General features: G+C 45.0%; 1 protein-coding gene across 2 annotated transcripts in view; it reads right to left on the minus strand.

Annotated features, from left to right (window-relative positions):
• The window catches only part of LOC110521664 (sec1 family domain-containing protein 2-like), a 64,717-nt gene extending 45,844 nt beyond the window's left edge, over nucleotides 1-18,873 (minus strand). For both annotated transcript variants that reach the window (XM_090231822.1, XM_021599399.3), the window contains exon 1: nucleotides 18,664-18,873. In XM_090231822.1, coding sequence (XP_090087948.1) covers nucleotides 18,664-18,739 — 76 coding nt within the window. In that variant the 5' untranslated portion in view covers nucleotides 18,740-18,873. The remainder of the gene's footprint in view (nucleotides 1-18,663) is intronic.
• Nucleotides 18,874-20,833: the final 1,960 nt, after the last annotated feature.

The following is a 20,833-nucleotide window of genomic DNA, read 5'->3' on the forward strand; positions in this document are numbered from 1 at the left end:
CACACACACACACACACCCTCCCTCCCTCCCTCCCTCCCTGCTCAGGCGCCCTCGCCTCCCTATCCCCCTCCACTAAATGCTGCTGCTGCCACAACTGGGCTGTTTTATCTCAGTCTCCTCAGGGAGATTAGCGTCATTTTTTACTCTGTCCAACTTCTCTCTGGTTTCGATAAAAAAGGCGGGTTGTGGCCCAGATGTGCAACACTATGCTGAAGAGGCTTAGAGGCTTGTCCCAATCCCTTCTTCTCCACTCTTTCTGTCTGCTCGCTCTGCCTACTCTCTCATTCCACATATCTCACTCCATCCTTCTCCCCCAATGCCATTTCCTGCCTCTTTTACGCTTAAATATATATAAAAAATAATAATAAAAAGACATTGCGAGAAAAACCCAAGTTCATGATTGATGTTTAAAACTCTTGAGGGTGCTACAACTGAAAAGTTGGAATCTATAGAAGTGTCCAGAGTGGGCCAGAGAGGGGCAAGCTTTATAATCTCACCAACCAGACAGTATGGAAACCAGTGTGATACTCAGAGTGTGTCAGAGCTCCAGAGATAATGCCCTGAGTTGTGCCTTGCTCCTCTACAGTGTACATCACTAATGAAGGGGTGGACGGGGGACACCTCAGGACAGCCTCATGGGTTACACAGTAATGAACTACAACACAGAGTGGGGAAGGGGATGGTGTCGGGCTAGTTGGACACTCGGGAAGCTCCGACATGAGATTCACTCTGGGGCACAAAGGATCAGCCCATCTCACTAACATGAGCACAAACACACACGTATAGAAAGATGATTTGCAGTTCTCAACATATTCGGGGAGTGAGGTTTAAACATGTAAAGCCTAGTCAGTTTCCCTGACACACCGAACAGTGTTCTCCTTCCTCAGATGGTGCTAATGAGGGGTAGAGATTACTGTACAGTAGGCTATGTATGGAGAGTGGCAAGTGTGTGTGTGTGGGGGGGGGGGACACAACAGGAAGCAGGGAGTCTGTACTGTAGTATACTGGGGGATAAGGACACAGCTGGGCATGGAGCTAAATGTGAACTCTGGTCCACAACCGGTCAAATCCTAACTGCATGTATAACTTCCTGGAAAACTCATCTAGAGATCAATGCATGATTTATGAGAAAGTTCATGTTTCACAAGTATGCAAACCCATGTCTCAAACAGAGACATTTACACAGCCATGTAGCCAGCATGTGTGAAATCAACAAGGTTTATGACTGTTTCTTCCCCAGTAGGAATAATACGAAATACAGTTGAAGTTGGAAGTTTACATACACTTAGGTTGGAGTCATTAAAACTCGTTTTTCAACCAATCTATACATTTCTTGTGAACAAACTATAGTTTTGGCAAGTCGGTTAGGACATCTACTTTGTGCACGAGACAAGAACATTTTCCAACAATTGTTTACTGACAGATAATTTCACTTATAATTCTCTGTATCACAATTCCAGTGGGTCAGAAGTTTACATACACTAAGTTGACTGTGCCTTTAAACAGCTTAGAAAATCCAGAAAATGATGTCATGGCTTTAGAAGCTTCTGTAAGGCTAATTGACAACATTTGAGTCAATTGGTGGTGTACCTGTAGACGTACAGTGGGACAAAAAAGTATTTAGTCAGCCACCAATTGTGCAAGTTCTCCCACTTAAAAAGTTGAGAGAGGCCTGTAATATTCACCATAGGTACATTTCAACTATGACAGACAAAATGAGAAAAAAAAATCCAGAAAATCACATTGTAGGATTTTTAATGAATTTATTGGCAAATTATGGTGGAAAATAAGTATTTGGTCAATAACAAAAGTTTATCTCAATACTTTGTTATGTACCCTTTGTTGGCAATGACAGAGGTCAAACGTTTTCTGTAAGTCTTCACAAGGTTTTCACACACTGTTGCTGGTATTTTGGCCCATTCCTCCATGGAGATCTCTTCTAGAGCAGTGATGTTTTGGGGCTGTTGCTGGGCAACACGGACTTTCAACTCCCTCCAAAGATTTTCTATGGGGTTGAGATCTGGAGACTGTCTAGGCCAGGACCTTGAAATGCTTCTTACAAAGCCACTCCTTCGTTGCCCGGGCAGTGTGTTTGGGATCATTGTCATGCTGATGTTTCCACCCCCATGCTTCACAGTAGGTATGGTGTTCTTTGGATGCAACTCAGCATTCTTTGTCCTCCAAACATGACGAGTTGAGTTTTTACCAAAAAGTTATATTTTGGTTTCATCTGACCATATGACATTCTCCCCAATCTTCTTCTTCTGGATCATCCAAATGCTCTCTCGCAAACTTCAGACGGGCCTGGACATGTACTGGGTTAAGCAGGGGAACACGTCTGGCACTGCAGGATTTGAGTCCCACGGGGTGAGATCTTTCTTGGAGCCCCAGATCGAGGGAGATTGTCAGTGGTCTTGTATGTCTTCCATTTCCTAATAATTGCTCCCACAGTTGATTTCCTCAAACCAAGCTGCTTACCTATTGCAGATTCAGTCTTTCCAGCCTGGTGCAGGTCTACAATTTTGTTTCTGGTGTCCTTTGACAGCTCTTTGGTCTTGGCCATAGTGGAGTTTAGACTGTGACTGTTTGAGGTTGTGGACAGGTGTCTTTTATACCGATAACAAGTTCAAACAGGTGCCATTAATACAGGTAACGAGTGGAGGACAGAGGAGCCTCTTAAAGAAGAAGTTACAGGTCTGTGAGAGCCAGAAATCTTGCTTGTTTGTAGGTGACCAAATACTTATTTTCCACCAGAATTTGCAAATAATTTCATTAAAAATCCTACAATGTAATTTTCTGGATTTCTTTTCTCATTTTGTTTGGCATAGTTGAAGTGTACCTATGATGAAAATTACAGGCCTCTCTCATCTTCTAAGTGGGAGAACTTGCACAATTGGTGGCTAACTAAATACTTTTTTGCCCCACTGTATTTCAAGGCCTACCTTCAAACTCAGTGCCTCTTTGCTTGACATCATGGGAAAATAAAATAAAATCAGCCAAAAATTGATTATAGACCTCCACAAGTCTGGTTCATCCTTGGGAGCAATTTCCAAATGCTTGAAGGTACCACGTTCATCTGTACAAGCAATAGTACGCAAGTATATACACCATGGTACCACGCAGCCGTCATACCGCTCAGGAAGGAGACACATTCTGTCTCCTAGAGATGAATGTACTTTGGTGCGAAAAGAGCAAATCAATCCCAGAACAACAGCAAAGGACCTTGTGAAGATGCTGGAGGAAACAGGTACATAAGTATCTATATCCACAGTAAAACGAGTCCTATATCGACATAACCTGAAAGACCGCTCAGCAAGGAAGAAGCGACTGCTCCAAAACCATAATAAAAAAGCCAGACTACGGTTTGCAACTGCACATGGAGACAAAGATTGTACTTTTTGGACAAATGTCCTCTGGTCTGATGAAACAAAAATAAAACTGTTTGGCCATAATGACCAGCGTTATGTTTGGAGGAAAAAGGGGGAGGCTTGCAAGCCGAAGAACCCCATCCCAACCGTGAAGCGGTCATGTTGTGGGGGTGCTTTGCTGCAGGAGGGACTGGTGCACTTCACAAAATAGATGGCATCATGAGGAAGGATAAATTATGTGGATATATTGAAGCAACATCTCAAGACAGTCAGGAAGTTAAAGCTTGGTCGCAAATGGGTCTTCCAAATGGACAATGACCCCAAGCATACTTCCAAAGTTGTGGCAAAATGGCTTAAGGATAACAAAGTCAAGGTATTGGAGTGGCCATCACAAAGCCCTGACCTCAATCCTTCTTGAAACTTTGTGGGCAGAACAGAAAAGCATGTGCGAGCAATGAGGCCTACAAACCTGACTCAGTTACACCAGCTCTGCCAGGAGGAATGAGCCAAAATTCACCCAACTTATTGTGGGAAGCTTGTGGAAGGCTACCCGAAATGTTTGACCGAAGTTAAACAATTTAAAGGCAATGCTACCAAATATAAATTGAGTGTATGTAAACTTCTGACCCACTGGGAATGTGATGAAATAAATAAAAGCTGAAATAAATCATTCTATCTACTATTATTCTGACATTTCACATTCTTAAAAGAATGTGGTGATCCTAACTGACCTAAAACAGGGCATTTTTTACTAGGATTAAATGTCAGTAATTATGAAGAACTGAGTTTAAATGTATTTGGCTAAGGTGTCTGTAAACTTCCCACTTCAACTGTGCATCTGCCACAACATGAAGCAGTTGCATTTCAAAAGAGCGACAGAAGTCATGGCCGCAAGAAGAAATATCAGAACTAAGAAATGAAAGATGGACAACAGAGCGAAAGAACGAAGAGCGAGACAGATTAAACGCCCCACACCAGTAGAAAAACATTTAAGCTTACCCATGATGTTGCACAATGACTTCAGTCAATAGGCATGATACATTTGTGCTTGAAGTGACAAATCTGAACTGCCCACTTTGTGCAAATCCATGTGAATGCGGAGTCTATTCCTATGATATGACACACAAATTATTTTCAACCTGTGTTTCACTTCAGGGCTGGGTTTTATTTGAATGATACCACCCACCAGCATGTGTATTAATCAGAAACAGCTGCAAAGGTATTCCTCTTCATGACTGAAATGAGCCAAACATCCTTGTATTCACTGAGCTATGGAGCTAATTAAAACAACTTGTTTCTTACCAGAAGAATTCTCAGAATCAGTTGGATAATTTGTAAATGTTCACTTATTTTTGAGCTAGTCTGTATTAAAATGAATGGCATAATTGTGTTATATGGTAGCATTTTGCAAACCCTCTCCCCCCGTCACCCCAAGGTGAATTGTTTTGACAACTAAAGTTTTGCTTCACTACATGCTCCACTACTTTAATTGTTATAACGTTAGCTAGAAACCACAAGTGTCTATCCAGATAACGAAAAGGCACCTGCGAAAATAAACTTAAGTAGCTTATAGTTAGTTACATGTCATTTGTGGTGTGAATGATCATGAGCAAAGTCACGGTAGCCTGTAATTTCACTTCCCCTGTGAGAACTTGGAGCACGGGCTGACTTGGCTTTGCTGTACCGCACGGGCTGACTTGGCTTTGCTGTACCGCACGGGCTGACTTGGCTTTGCTGTACCGCACGGGCTGACTTGGCTTTGCTGTACCGCACGGGCTGACTTGGCTTTGCTGTACCGCACGGGCTGACTTGGCTTTGCTGTACCGCATGGGCTGACTTGGCTTTGCTGTACCGCACGGTCTGACTTGGGTTTGCTGTACCGCAGCCGAGGCCTGTCAGTAGCCTACGTAACGTTGCACCTTGTCCATTACAATGTAGAAAAACGCATTTCAACTATCTTTCAAAAGTTATCCATATTACCGAAGCTTCATCGTATTCTTTCAAACTATTTAGGAGGATGAAAAGATTTGGCATGGGCCCTCAGATTCTCAAAAAGTTCCACAGCTGAACCACTGAGAGCATCTTGACTGGCTGCGACACCGCTTGGTATGGAAACTGCTCGGCATCCAACTGCAAGGCTCTACAGAGGGTAGTGCGTACTGGGCCGAACTCCCTGACGTCCAGACCTCTATACCAGGTGGTGTCAGAGGAAGGCCCTAAACATTGTCAAAGACTCCAGCCACCCAAGTCATAGACTGTTTTTTATGCTACTGCACTGCAAGCGGTACCGGAGCACTGAGTCTGGCACCAAAAGGCTCATGAACAGCTTCTACCCCCGAGCCATAAGACTGATAAATAGTTAATCACATAGCTACCCGGACTTTTTATGAAATAACACATATGGAATCATGTAGTAACCAAAAAGGGTGAAACAATATCAAAATATATTTTATATTTGAGATTCTTCAAAGTAGCCACCCTTTGCCTTGATGACAGTTTTGCACACTCCTAAATATTTTTTTTCCCCGGTATCCCCTCTGGGTTGGGTTGGATTAGCTTCGTGTTCACGTGAAACATCATAATACAGACACCAATATGTCAGATACAGTATGTACTCGTCATGCAGCCAAGTCCTTTTGTACAGTCAATGTGTGTGTGTTTGTGTTTTTATGTTTAGCAAACCTATTTAGAACATGAAATCACCTCTTTTCTGGATGGGAGAAATTGTGAGTGGGAAATATTCAATGATGTTATCAATGATTAGCAGGGCAAGTTCAAACATCAGCCTCTCCGGTTCCTCTCCCCCCAAAACCTAGTCCCTTCTTAACCCCCAATCCACCATCCAGGCGCACCAGTGCTCCCTGCCCTGCAACTCAATCAACCTCCGCCCCATCTCCTCCGCCCCATCTCCTCCGCCCCACCTCCTCCGCCCCACCTCCTCCGCCCCACCTCCTCCGCCCCATCTCTTCTGCCCCATCTCCTCCGCCCCACCTCCTCCGCCCCACCTCCTCCGCCCCACCTCTTCCGCCCCACCTCCTCCGCCCCACCTCCTCCGCCCCACCTCTTCCGCCCCACCTCTTCCGCCCCACCTCCTCCGCCCCACCTCCTCCGCCCCACCTCCTCCACCCCACCTCCTCCGCCCCATCTCCTCCGCCCCACCTCCTCCGCCCCACCTCCTCCGCCCCATCTCCTCCGCCCCACCTCCTCCGCCCCACCTCCTCCGCCCCACCTCCTCCGCCCCACCTCGTCCGCCCCATCTCCTCCGCCCCATCTCCTCCGCCCCACCTCCTCCGCCCCATCTCCTCCGCCCCACCTCCTCCGCCCCATCTCCTCCGCCCCACCTCCTCCGCCCCACCTCCTCCGCCCCACCTCCTCCGCCCCACCTCCTCCGCCCCATCTCCTCCGCCCCACCTCCTCCGCCCCACCTCCTCCGCCCCATCTCCTCCGCCCCACCTCCTCCGCCCCATCTCCTCCGCCCCACCTCCTCCGCCCCATCTCCTCCGCCCCATCTCCTCCGCCCCGTCTCCACGACCTTGCTCCAATGGCCAGTTGAGGAAGACAGCTGAGGATCCTTTGGACACTGACATCATGCAGCGGGTTGATGATATAAAGACACGACAGCAGTGTGCAGGAAAGGACGCCTACGACGTCGTGGCACCATGGACGGTGTCTATTCCTGCTGATCAACGTCTCCCCGTTTGCCTCACCCCAAAAACGGTTGCTGGTGCATGTTTATACTTATTACTGCTGTTCAACTTGTTTCATCTGTGTATTACATGGTTTTATATTCCACCATGTTCCTTTTGTGATAGTCAATACATATGTAAAAGGTATTTGTCTTTGTACTGGCAGAAAATACTCCTGTTTTGAATCAGTCACTCAGCAAACTTGTACTGCTTTGCACATGAGCTATGTAGATTAGGGGGGGGGGGGGTTGTCCTTATTGTCTACAGCTGGACACTCACCATTGTACGAAAAGGAGGAAGGGTCTCCATTGAAAGGCCACTACACATGACCATGTACAACCTTGTGTTATGTAATGTCTCGAGGGTCTAGTCTTATTGTCTACAGCTGGACAGCCATTCTCACCCATGTACCACAGCAGGAAAGTTCTCATTGAAAGGCCACTACACATAACACAAGGTTAGGTAAATGTCTTGAGGGTCTAGCCTCGCCAAAAATACATGAACAACTAAAACAAGGATAAAGTGACTGTCATTATAGTACTCTTTATTGTGATTTGTAAAGTGTGAATAAGTCCCCCCAAAATTTATTTCGAATGGACCATTATCATGCACCTGTATTGAAACAGGTGCAGCGGGAAAAAAATGCATGCACTTAAATAGCAAATGGAGGACACTTTTCCGCGTGGTTTATTTTCATGCCAGTCAAGTAGGCTATACTCCTGTTGTAAATATAAGCAATGTGCTTAATATTAGGAAAGTTGAGAAATAAATATAGTAGGCCTAGCCCATAGAAAAATGATGGGATCCTCCTCTTTTTATTAGCGGCCATCACTCTGTTTTCTCCCGCAATTGCATAGCCTATAGAAATGTTGCGCAACATGAGCTCATTGGCCCTCATGAAGTGTTTGATTAGATTTTCGATCACATTTGCATTGATGTCAATGTGATTAGAGGGACAGTAGAGTGCTGAGTACCAGGCAGTTAGCAAGTTTGGTAGGCTACTAATGACCATCAGCAGCCTTGGAGCTTGGAGAAGTCTAATTACAGTGACTAAAAGGTCATGTGGAATTTGACTGCCTTCATGACTCGTGACCGCCAGTGTGTTAGTAATACGGTCACCGCAACAGCCCTAGTTCAAGCTCTTGCTCCTCAAACTCTAGCAATTGCAATTCAAAAAGAGACATGTTTGCTTCTGCGGCTAAGAAATAGTGTCGTAAAGCATATAACACCGGACTAGCCTGACATGTAGCTAGCATTTGTAAACAGGTATATAACACCGGATCCGGAAGTTCAAACATCGTCGCTAGCTAGTCAAAAAAAGAGTGCCTCGGCTCCTCTTGCTTGATCAGCTACTTTTGCTCCCCAAGTCCCCTAGTGGATATACACTACACAAGGCAGCCTTCCTCTCTGGGTGGAATGCAACGAAAAGAGCTTGTAGCCATCTTAAGGCTTCCCATCCTAAACAGTTTGGAACAGTTTGTGCATATATTAATGATGATGTTTTGTTTTGAATGTTTTTGTTCATTTTGGTCTTCGGTCTTCGGACTTTGGTTTTGGTCTTCGGCCTTTGGTCTTCGGCCGTTGGTCTTCGGTCATTGGTTTTTTGGCTGTTCGTATTTTTTTCTTTCTCGGTAGCGGTAAGTCTATGCCCCTTCGTTGGTGATTGGCCAACAGTAGGGATACTTCAATTAAGTGTCTGTTGTCATTCAACAAGAGACAATTCGTTTTCATGCAAATTTCTTCACTTACGAAATACTGCACAACATCTTAGTTAGATGTAAAATTGCGTGACTAAGATCTACTTGGCAAAAACAAAAACAAAAACAAGTGTATACTGGCTACGGCGTCTCAAGATGGACAAACAGTACTATTGTTGTTTTTTTCTTGTTTTTGAACCGAAGGTCTTTTAAAGTATGCGAGCACACTCGTTCGGTTGGAAAGCGGAGTTTGGCTAAGCCAAAGCCAAACTAAAGCATGCTGATGCCTTACACACAAAGCTTTATAGGAGAGTATAGATCAAACTAATGGCTGGTTTTACAAATCCAATAGAAAACAGTGTTTGCCTGAAATCACCTAAAGTAAAAAGAGATTCAGTTTCAGAGGGAAAACGACCCTTGGCTTGAGTAAATCCATAAAGAGAGGGCAAGGAGGAGAGAGTAAAAGAAACAAAGATTCAGAGAAGTAAGTAAGATCTGTTTATTTATTGTTTGAAAAATAAAAATCCTTAAACAATTCATTAGTGCGGACAGACAGAAGCGCGCACATAAACTGGTTCACACACACACACACACACACACACACACACACACACACACACACACACACACACACACACACACACACACACACACACACACACACACACACACACACACACACACACACACACACACACACACAACATTGAGAAGGACCGAGAAACAGGAGTGTGCATGATTAAACTTTGATCCTCCCTCTGTTCAGTTTGTGTGCGTTTGTGTGTGTGTGTGCGCATGTGAAAGAGAGTGTGTGTTGAATGATAACTGTGATGTGGGGCTAGCTCTCAGGGGAGACAGAGACAGATAATGTGAATGTGGAGGGGCTGTGTTGTGATCCTGCGATAATGATTTTAGGGGGGTTATGGGTAGATGGTAGGAGGGGGGAGGGTGGGGTGGCCTCTCCCCTTAGGATGTCCCTGGGTGCTCTTGGCCTGAACTAAGTGGGTAGGGGGTGAGGGAGGGCAGGGTACAGGGGAATGTTTGTTTGTGTCTGATCTCTGAAACCACAATGACCTGAGAGACAAGGCAATGGACATTGGTAGTGGTGTGTTTGTGTCAGTGTGTGTGCACGCGCCTGTGTGTGAATCAGTAGGTCTTTCTGCATCTGTATGGAAATGTGAGTGTGTGTATTTGTGTGAGTACATATGTGTGTATGAGTGTTTATTGACTCTGTAACACCATTACAGTGAAAACAGATAAGAGTGGATGGGAGAGATAATGAGAAAAAGCAGTGGGTTTCATTTGATACCTGAAACCCAAATAAACCCCTCCGACCTGCCAGATTTTCACTTAGAGTCTTTTCTCATTTCAAGAGATTCTTGAGCGGTATCGATTCTCAAGGGACAATTGTAAACTTGCTTATTTCTCATGGTTGAATGCTACCTCCGGATGTCGCGCATGACACTCGCCTGACAGTTACCCCCCCTCCTCTAAGCAGGGCAGCGTAAACAAAATTGTCTTGTTGAGCCCAACATACAGGTAAAACTGTCCAGGCAAGAAGCATGCAGCAAGAAGCTGATCAACTCACCAGGGCCTGGAACTTAGACTTACGAGTGTTTTAACGATGCATCTTTCTTACAACGGCCTTTCCCAAAACACCACACGGAGAGGATGGTCGCAAAAAAGTACATTGTTGGAACATGTGTCGATACTGATAGGATCAAAATAAAGGGAACGCTGCTCTTAAATCAGTTTTCTCCATTCAAATCGTTCCTTAACATTATAATTATTTCCCAATACTGATAACGTATCAGCTCCTAGAGAGATTTTACCACCTACGGCTGCAAATATTGGAGGCGGCTTATTCTAATGTTCTAATGTCACTTGGCCGTTCTACGAACGGTCTGACTGTAGGGGTTAGATTACGAGCGTTTTCAAGTGAAACATTCATAGAGTACCACAGTATGTGACATAATACCCATAAAACCTAGAGGTCAAAAACAGAAATGGTTCCAATCGTTTTTCCACCAGTGATAGAAATTTGTTTTTGATATTTTTGTTTTAAGCCTTTCGCAAACCTTAACCTTAACCACTCGGAGCTAAGACCTAACCTAAATCATTTTACATTTACATGTATTCAGCAGACACTCTTATCCAGAGCGACTTACAGTAGTGATTGCATACCTTTTACATTTTCATAATTAATGCCTAAACTTAACCCCAACCTTACAAAATCTGAGTTAATTCCTAAAGTTAACCTTAAACACTTTAATTTTTTTTGTAACATCTTAGAAATTTGATGTATGGATGAACATCTAATTCTGATGTGAGACTGAGAGGAAGCGCTTCGTGTAGGCTGAACCTGGCACAACGTTTTGATAACTGTGTAAATCTCTCTCGGACAAGTGAACTTTTATCAATATATTGGCCTGTATTCACCCCTTAAAAATGAACTGATGGTTAGCTGCTAACGAGGCTATCACACAGAACTACAAATGTCTGTCAAGCTTCACGTCACTCACCAGGACATGATGACCTCGACGAGACTGCCGACTCAAGGTTAAGAGTCTCTGGATGAACTATTTAATGTTAGCTACATTTAGTAATGAATACATAGTTTAAATAGACAATTCTGTGATCTGTCATGGGCAAGTTTTAAATGTCAATAATACATGTTATCTAGCTAGCTAGCTCATGGTTAACTAGTTTATTTACATGTATTTAACCTTTATTTAACTAGGCAAGTCAGTTAAGAACAAATTCTTATTTTACAATGACGGCCCACCCCGGCCAAACCCTCCCCTAACCTGGACGATGATGGGCCAATTGTGCGCCACCCTGTGGGACTCCCAATCACGGCCGGTTGTGATACAGACTGGGATGGAGGCCCGACTAGGTGCATTCTTGTCAAATAAAGATGCGTCTTCATTCTTGATTATGGATGCATTTTCCAATTAGTTCATCTGGCTTTGAATCTTCAACAGAACATATCATCAAGGTAGTTCTGAATTGCTTTAACACAGCAGTGCATTCTGGCACCATGAATTGAAATAGATTTCACCTCATTCATATAGTTGGCAGAAATAAGGGATTAAATATAGACCTTCACCATCTGAAGGAGAAGAGGATCTGGTAAAAAAAAAAGGCAAGGTTGCCAATATAGCCTTCTTCACAAAAAAAATCCTAATATTCATGGCCAATTGTAAATATCTGACTACTACTAGAATAGTATTCTGTATAAGACACAAGTCCAAATGCATGAATAAGCCAACAAATATTAGCTCAAATGAAAATGTTCAATATAACTTTCATTTTGGATCAAGATAGTCAGTAGCTAACTAGCTGACAGCAAAGATTTGTAGTCTTGCACGATGTTTACTTTGCCGTTCATTAGTATTTTCGAATAAGAGAGTAAATAGAGCAGAACACATTGACAAAAGTCACCTTGTCCGAGAGATTTGTACGGTTATCAAAACCGTTATGTCAGGGAAAGTCTACATGAAACACAGACCCTGTTAAAGGTGCTCAAATGACTGCTGGAAAAAAACAACGATTGGAACCATGTCCGTGATTAAACTCTAGGTTTTATGAGCATTATGACCTGTCCACTGTGGGGCTCTATAATGATGGCTTAAGGGAAACGGTGCAGAGTGATATAACGACACTCCTACAAAGGCTCTAACAATGAACTTAGCCTTAATATGCTTTTGGGACACCGGGCCCAGGGGAATTATTAACGTTGGCGTTTACCTCATATAAAGACTTCCATGATATTGATCAAATGAAGCCTGGTTCGTTCTGAGGTCACTTTAACATGCGGAAGCTGTACTTTTATATTCGTATGAAATGGGTAAACCTCCATGTTTGATATGCTAATGTGTTATTATCTCGCAAGCTACATTTAGCTGATTAATGTGTGCACGAACAACAAAATAAACCCTTTACCTGTCTACACATGCTTGTGAATTGTTGCATTATTCAAGAGTGTAACGTTAGCTACTATGTTTTAGAGGAAAAATTGCTTGCAATGTTGAATATTTTGCAAGCTTACTGGCTCGTCAGTGGCTACTGTGATACTGGTGTTTACGCAAACTTGGAGCTGCAGAGCAAGAATGTCTCGTTGCCAGCCACAACGAAAAGTAAGGCAAAGACGTTGTAGATGACAAAAATGAACGCACATATCATGTTAATTGCAATCTCGTCGTGCTGCCTCTCCTTAAATGTTTGTCAACGTGAATTTCCTCTTACAACAAAGTCCCCCATAAACCCATCTGACACTTTATATCTGTTTACATGATCATGAGTCATCACACATAGTCAGCCACACACAGGCTCCATTTTGAATCAGATTCACACAAATGCCTGAAAAAAGACATATGAAATGCATGCAGGGAACAGACACACGAGTAACAGGAACCTCAGGCTTCATTTCTGAAACCAGGTCCAAAATGACCTGCTTGAAAAACATGAAGACGGCATCAATAGCCATAACTCTCAGTGAAGGGGTACATTGGGGTGGGACCAAACAGAGCCTGGTGATTGAAGCCACATGTTGAGGCACAGTGAGTGCAGATCACACACACACACACACTCGTGATTGATTGATTAATCGTGTGAGTGGCTCTTTTCCCTTAAAACGGCAAGTTACACAGAAAAGTCAAAGCAGATGACAATGTATGAATCACAAAGTACACTATTACGGTAAACCACACACACGCACGCACTATAACATCCACCAGGAGGGATTCAGAACCAGTCATACACACACTATGCCTCTGAGGACTGACTCAGACAGAACATACAGAACAAACTAGAGAGTGATGAGGTGCTGAGCCGACCTACAGTCACAGTGATGTACTGTACTTAGAAAACAACAGACAGCAAGAGAATGTTAATATGATAGAAGAGATCAACAGTACATAGTGAACTTAATGGTATTTGATAAAATGATGGTATTTGAACGGCAGACAACATAGAGTGTGAGTTGCTATTCTTTGCAATAATTAGAGGAGCACATTGACCTCACTTCAAATGGCTGAGATGAGTAGCAGGATGTAAGGTCTATGCTATCACTGTGTGAGGGGGGTTTGGGGTGAGAGGTCTGAGAGGGTCGAGATGAGAACCTCTGTGCCTGAAGGGCAGTGAGGGATGAAGGGTGGGGGGTAGAGGGTGAGGGTTGAAGAGTGAGAGGGTCAGAACAAACAGGTCTCCAAGATATTCATATTCAAACGCACAAATACACTCCTTGATCAAAAGTATGTGGACACCTGCTCGTCTTATTCCAAAATCATGGACATTAATATGGAGTTGGCCCCCCCCTTTCCTACTATAACAGCCTCCACTCTTCTGGGAAGGCTTTCCACTAGATGTTGGAACATTGCTGTGGGGACTTGCTTCCATTCAGCCACAAGAGCATTAGTGAGGTTGGGTGCTGATGTTGGGCGATTAGGTCTGGCACACTGTTGGCGTTCCAATTCATCCCAAATTAGTTTGATGGGGTTAAGGTCAGGGCTCTGTGCAGGCCAGTCAAGTTCTTACACACTGACCTCGACAAATCATTTCTCTATGGACCCTGCTCTGTGCATGGGGGCATTGTCATGCTGAAACAGGAAAGAGCCTTCCCCAAACTGTTGAAACAAAGTTGGAAGCACAGAATCGTCTAGAATGTCATTGTATGCTGTAGCGTTAACATTTCCCTTCACTGGAACTAAGGGGCCGAGCCTAAACCATGAAAAACAGCCCCAGGCCGTTATTCCTCCACCACCAAACTTTACAGTTGGCACTAGGCATCTGGGCAGGTAGTGTTTTCTTGGCATCCGCCAAACCCAGATTCGTCCGTCAGACTGCTAGATGGTGAAGCGTCATTCATCACTCCAGAGAAAGCGTTTCCACTGCTCCAGAGCCCAATGGCAGAGAGCTTTACACCACTCCAGCCGACACTTGGCATGGCGATCTTAGTCTTGTGTGCGGCTGCTCGGCCATGGAAACCCATTTCATGAAGCTCCCGACAAAACAGTTATTGTGTTGACTTTGCTTCCAGAGGCAGTTTGGAAATGAGTAGTGAGTGTTGCATCGGAGGACAGACGATTTTTATACGCTATGCGCTTAAGCACTTGGCGGTCCCGTTCTGTGAGCTTGTGTGACCTACCACTTCATAGCTGAGCCGTTGTTGCTCCTCCACGTTTCCACTTCACGATAACAGCACTTACAGTTGACCGGGGCAGCTCTAGCAGGGCAGAAATTTGATGAACAAACTTATTGCATGGCTGTGTGCTCAATTTTATATACCTGTCAGCAACGGGTGTGGCTGAAATAGCCGAATCCACTAATTTGAAGGTGTGTCCACATCATTTTGTATATATTGTGTACCAGCAGTTCTAAGAACTGGGAACTATATACTGTAGGACAGGGACATATACATACACAAAACACACACACAGACAAAGCTATTTGCTCAGACAAGCTGACATGTGTGCGAGGAACTCTGATACAGTATTTAGGGAGAGTGAGACAGAGGGAAGAAGGGAGGAATTTGTAGATTGAGAGAAGAAGAGCGGGAGAGAGTAAGGGAGATAAGAGGCAGCAGTCCCACAGACACAGCGGAAGCTCCATATCACAGGAAGCGGTCACCCACTTCCTGTTATGAACCACCAAGAACTGGACATCTCATAGAGAAGACCTACAACACGTGCGCACGCACGCACGCACGCACGCACGCACGCACGCACGCACACACACACACACACACACACACACACACACACACACACACACAGTGGTAGAGGTTGATGGATGATGGCCATGATTATAAGGTTTAGAGTATCATTACAAACACAAAAGAAAATAAACGTCATCATACTGCCAGCGCAATCATTAGCCCTCAGTTTGTTCACACGCACAAACTTTTTACACACACGCATGCACACCATCACACAAACAGGCATGGGTGCGTACACACACGTATGTAAACACACACACATACACACAATTATAGCGCGGGTGAGGTCAGCTCATTACCATAGTGACCACTAGTACCCACTCTCTTCACTTATTATATTCAGCCTTGAGCTGTTCACCCCACCCATGGGTTAAATAGACCTGACTTCAATGACACACACACATACACACACACAGAAACATTATGGGATATGGGTTACGCCCTCTGGACAGTGGGTGTGTACGTATGTGTGTGTGTGTGAGGCCCATACAAACTAAGGGCAGAGGGTTATAGTAATAAATAAGGCTGGGAATTGCCAGAGACTTCACGGTATTATATTTTCAAGATCCTAAATGTATTGCGATTCGATGTTCTAAACACATTGCTCACCATATGACTGTTGCAGAGGGACAGAGAGAGACACGAGAAAACAAGTTTTGATCACTGTGCGGACAAGTGGCATCAATAAGGGATCCTAGCTTTCACCTGGATTCACCTGGTCAGTCTATGTCATGGAAAGAGCATGTTTTGTATACTCAGTGTAGATTACAGTGTGTATATCATACTGAGTGTGGGAGGGGATGTATGAAGAGGGAGGGGATGTATGAAGAGGGAGGGGATGTATGAAGAGGGAGGGGATGTATGAAGAGGGAGAGGAAGTATGAAGAGGGAGGGGAAGTATGAAGAGGGAGGGGATATATGAAGAGGGAGGGGATGTATGAAGAGGGAGGGGATGTATGAAGAGGGAGGGGATGTATGAAGAGGGAGGGGATATATGAAGAGGGAGGGGATGTATGAAGAGGGAGGGGATATATGAAGAGGGAGGGGATGTATGAAGAGGGAGGGGATATATGAAGAGGGAGAGGAAGTATGAAGAGGGAGGGGATGTATGAAGAGGGAGGGGATATATGAAGAGGGAGGGGATGTATGAAGAGGGAGGCGATGTACGAAGAGGGAGGGGATGTATGAAGAGGGAGAGGAAGTATGAAGAGGGAGGGGATGTATGAAGAGGGAGGGGATATATGAAGAGGGAGGTGATGTATGAAGAGCGAGGGGATATATGAGTAGGGAGGGGATGTATGAAGAGGGAGGGGATATATGAAGAGGGAGGGGATGTATGAGTGTGTGTAAGGGCTCTGGACTTGTTGAGTGTGTGTTGGAGTGTGTGTTGGGGGCTCTTGAATAGTGCAGTGACGCATGGAGGCCCTACAGGAGACCTATGTTCCCACCTGAGACCCAGATGTGACAGAGAAGGAGGGTTTGACCAGACAGGAGAGGGATGGAGCTGGAGAGTTTGTTACTGTAAAAATACACACATTTGTATTATTAAATGTCAACTAAGGGGTGTTACTATGGGAAAACCATAATATGTTGTACTGAAAATGTTTATTTTGTTAAATCATCAAGAATTGTGCAGAAAAGCATCTGTACATTGCTTCATCATCTTGTAATAAACATTTGAATACAGGATCTTTATTTGATCACCCTGGTGCAGGATAACTTGTAAAACGTGAATTGTATTTAAGGTTTCAAAAGGCTTCTGAGGTTTTTAATTTCCACTTTGAAAATTCGCACTTGATTTTCCCTTATGAACAATGTATCAATCCCTACAAAAATGCCAATGAATTATAATCCACATAATAACTCAGATTTCCTGTTGCTGCAGGATTACTTTCCTGCTATAGCAAAGTGGCTCAAATTAAGATCCTACATCTGTATAAAACGTCCATTGTCAACACTAGATGATCTATCAGAACTAATGTGACACTGTCAACACAATGCAATGAGGTGTTCCATTGCTCAATAAAGACTGACAAGAATTGTATACCACTAATCAACACTACAGTGATGTGATGGGCTATTCAGGAGTCATGAGCTTGAAGAGAGAGAGAGAAGGGAGGAGGAAGGGCTGGCGGAGAGAGGGAGCCAACAGGAAACTAGTAAATTAGAACCACATATCCCGTAAGTCCGTAACACATAACACATACTGTAGGTCTACCCTCCAGTGGATATTCTTAGGATTTTCTATCTCTACAGAGCAGAGGAAATTAAAAGACAGCCAAAAATAGAGGTTGTTTTAACAGGGGAGTCAGAGAGAGGCAGGCAGGCAGACAGTCTTCAGGGTCAGAGAGGGCTGAGGGGATCTATACGTCTTACAGAGTATGAAGCGTCTAAGGGGTTTAGCCTGAGGGACTGAATAACCCATTAGGAGGAATGTGTGTGTGTGTGTGTGTGTCTTCTAATGTATTTTATTTTCAGAGGTCAGAGTTTAGATAGTCTTAAATGGCCTTTCCAGAACTCTCTGTTCACACAAACTAACACCACATACAGTAACGCTTACAACACCACAGATATTACAGAGAGCTGTGAGATGACAGGGCTCCTCTATAAAGTGCCTCTCACCTAGTAAAGTCTACCAAGCTCTCGCATCCATAGCGCCATTTCTCTCTCACTCTCTCTCCGTCTATCTCTCCATCTCTCTCAGTGTGAGAGGTTCACCTGGGTTTAAACGGGGTTTAGCCGGGCGGAAGTGAGAGGTTCACCTGGGTTTAAACGGGGTTTAGCCGGGCGGAAGTGAGAGGTTCACCTGGGTTTAAACGAGGTTTAGCCGGGCGGATGTGAGAGGGGGTGAGCTCATAGACGGAGGGCAGACGTAAAGCAGCTGTCAGCATCAAAGAGCAGAGCTGACCTGTGTGTGAGTGTGTGTGAGTGTGTGTGAGCCAGCGGGAGACAGACAGACAACCGGAGAAGACCAAGAGAGAGACCTGGCTCACTCAGAGCAGATAACAGAGCGGGGGGAAAGGGAGAGTGATAGAAGGGGGAGAAAGTGAGTGTGCTTTTGTGCAAAATGGAGAGAAGACGGAAACGGCGAGAGCGAAAGTGAAAAAGGGTGCGCCGAGAAAGACAGAGAGCGTGGAGATCTTGGGTTGAAGAGAGAGCGAGGAGGGTGAGACAGTTTTCTGTATTTACTCACAACAGAGCTTATCAGAGTCCCTGGATCCCCTTCCTCTGTGGTAGTGGAACAGCAACAGCACAGGAAGAACACTCATCTCTCTCTAGGTACTGACTGCTGCTGCTGGGAGAACCAACTGACAGCTGCTCTCTCTCTCCTCCACCTGAGGGAGGCGCTGCTGAGGGCACAGCTGGAAGCAGCTACACCAACGATGCTGAAACAGATTGACCCCTGTCTGTCATTTCTAAGGAACAGTGTAACAGAGGAGCTATTACTGTGGAATAGTGTGTTTGAATGAGTCACAAGTTTACTGATATTGATATACTGTATATCCCTGTCCTAAGGTCTGTGGGGACGAGCGCTTAGATGAGCCTATTGTGCCTGCTGGTCCAGTGAGGAATTGGAGAGGAGGAGAGGGGTAGCAATAGAGGGAAGCGAGGGGAACAGTAAAGGCTGTGGAGGAGAGGGGTAGCAGTACTAGGGGAGTAAAAGGGGGTCTGGAGGGCGTTCCCCCTGGCTCAGGGCTTGATTAACACCAGGCCTCCTGACAGGAAATGACCCGGCCAGCGCAGAGCAAAGCCGAGCGGCGGGAGAGCTTCCATCTGGCATCAGGGCTGTAGTAGAGGAGCACACACAACCACTAGGACTAGAACTACCCATCTATTCCCTCTATCTATCACTTCTCTACTGTCCAGTGTTCAGTACCAGCAGAGAATCCGTTTCTCTCCCCTACTACTACCACCTCCATTGTCTCTGTACTACCATCTAAATGTAGGCCAGGGTTGTCAAACGTATGGAACAAATGCTATTGAAAGTTGTCTAGATCTTCTCACAAGTCCCAAAAGCAACTCCATTCCAAATGCTAATCATTTCATGCAGTACTTAATGCAATTGTAAGGGGTTAGGGAAAACAAGTCAATCACAGAGTAACTTGAGCCGAGTGAGAGATAACTAGTTGCGAGTAGTTGATAACAGAGCTGTAGGAGTGAGGGGGGAGAGAGAGAGAGACACGGAGGAGAGGGGACAGTTTGGGAAGGAAAGCGGGTACAGAGTGGCAGGTCATCTCTCACCGCTGTCTGGAATCCGTAATATAAACAGGCTCTCTAGTAGCAGCCAGATACAACACAGATAAACCGTAAAACCCAGAATACTCTGGGAACAGGAGAACACGAAGACACAAGCACACATCCAGTCCCTAGTCTATTTCCATTAGCATTGAGACCCCTTCAAACGCTCCCCGTCTCTGGCTCTCTGTACAGTAGGAGTGCTGCAGATGCATTAGTAGTTTCATATAACTGGATTACCCTCTATGTGGGTAGCTGTGGGGTTGATGGGAGAGAAAGGTCAGGGGGAAGTAGAGAGCGGTTCAGGGGGCACACAGAGGACAGAGAGGGGAGACACACGGGGGAGTAGAGAGGACAGGAGGCCCAACAGGACCTCTCAACTAACCCTGTGTTAGAGGGTGACAGGGTGACCCCAGCCTGCACTGATGCGTGTGCAGGAGCCAGGGGCCACTGTCACAGAAAGGGGTTCTCTGGAGCCAGCGTGTGTGTGTGTGTGTGTGTGTGTGTGTGTGTGTGTGTGTGTGTGTGTGTGTGTGTGTGTGTGTGTGTGTGTGTGTGTGTAAGCGAGTGAGTGTGTGGGTAGGAGGAGAGGAGAAGAGGACGAGTGTCCCTCTCCATTCTTGTAGTTATAACTACTTATGACTAGCCTTTTATGATATGCATGTCCTGTCCATAAACACACAGAGGAAGAATTCTGAGCTGAGGTTTAACACACTCCATAAACCGACGGTCAGTCTGGAGGTGTAAACAACACATTGGGCCTGGTTCAGCGATGAACCCCCGTTTGGGGTCAAAACCTAAAGCGATATTGCAATGGTCGACCTTCAAAACAGGATCGCTGTGGATGAAGGGAACAGGCTGTTTTGTATTACTGATGACTACAGAAAAAGTGGAGTGGGCTGAGTGTGATGCGCGTGCACACACACACACACACACACACACACACACACACACACACACACACACACACACACACACACACACACACACACACACACACACACACACACACACACACACAGACAGACAAACAAACAAAAACACACACACACAAGCACACCATGGCCTAACCTTCTGACCGGTCGTGTCCTGCAGTAGAGACCAGTTTAATTTCCGTTAATTAAAGC

The sequence above is a fragment of the Oncorhynchus mykiss genome, chromosome 4, assembly GCF_057628025.1.
Source record: "Oncorhynchus mykiss isolate SJ-2025 chromosome 4, ASM5762802v1, whole genome shotgun sequence".
Classification (NCBI taxonomy): Eukaryota; Metazoa; Chordata; class Actinopteri; order Salmoniformes; family Salmonidae; genus Oncorhynchus; species Oncorhynchus mykiss.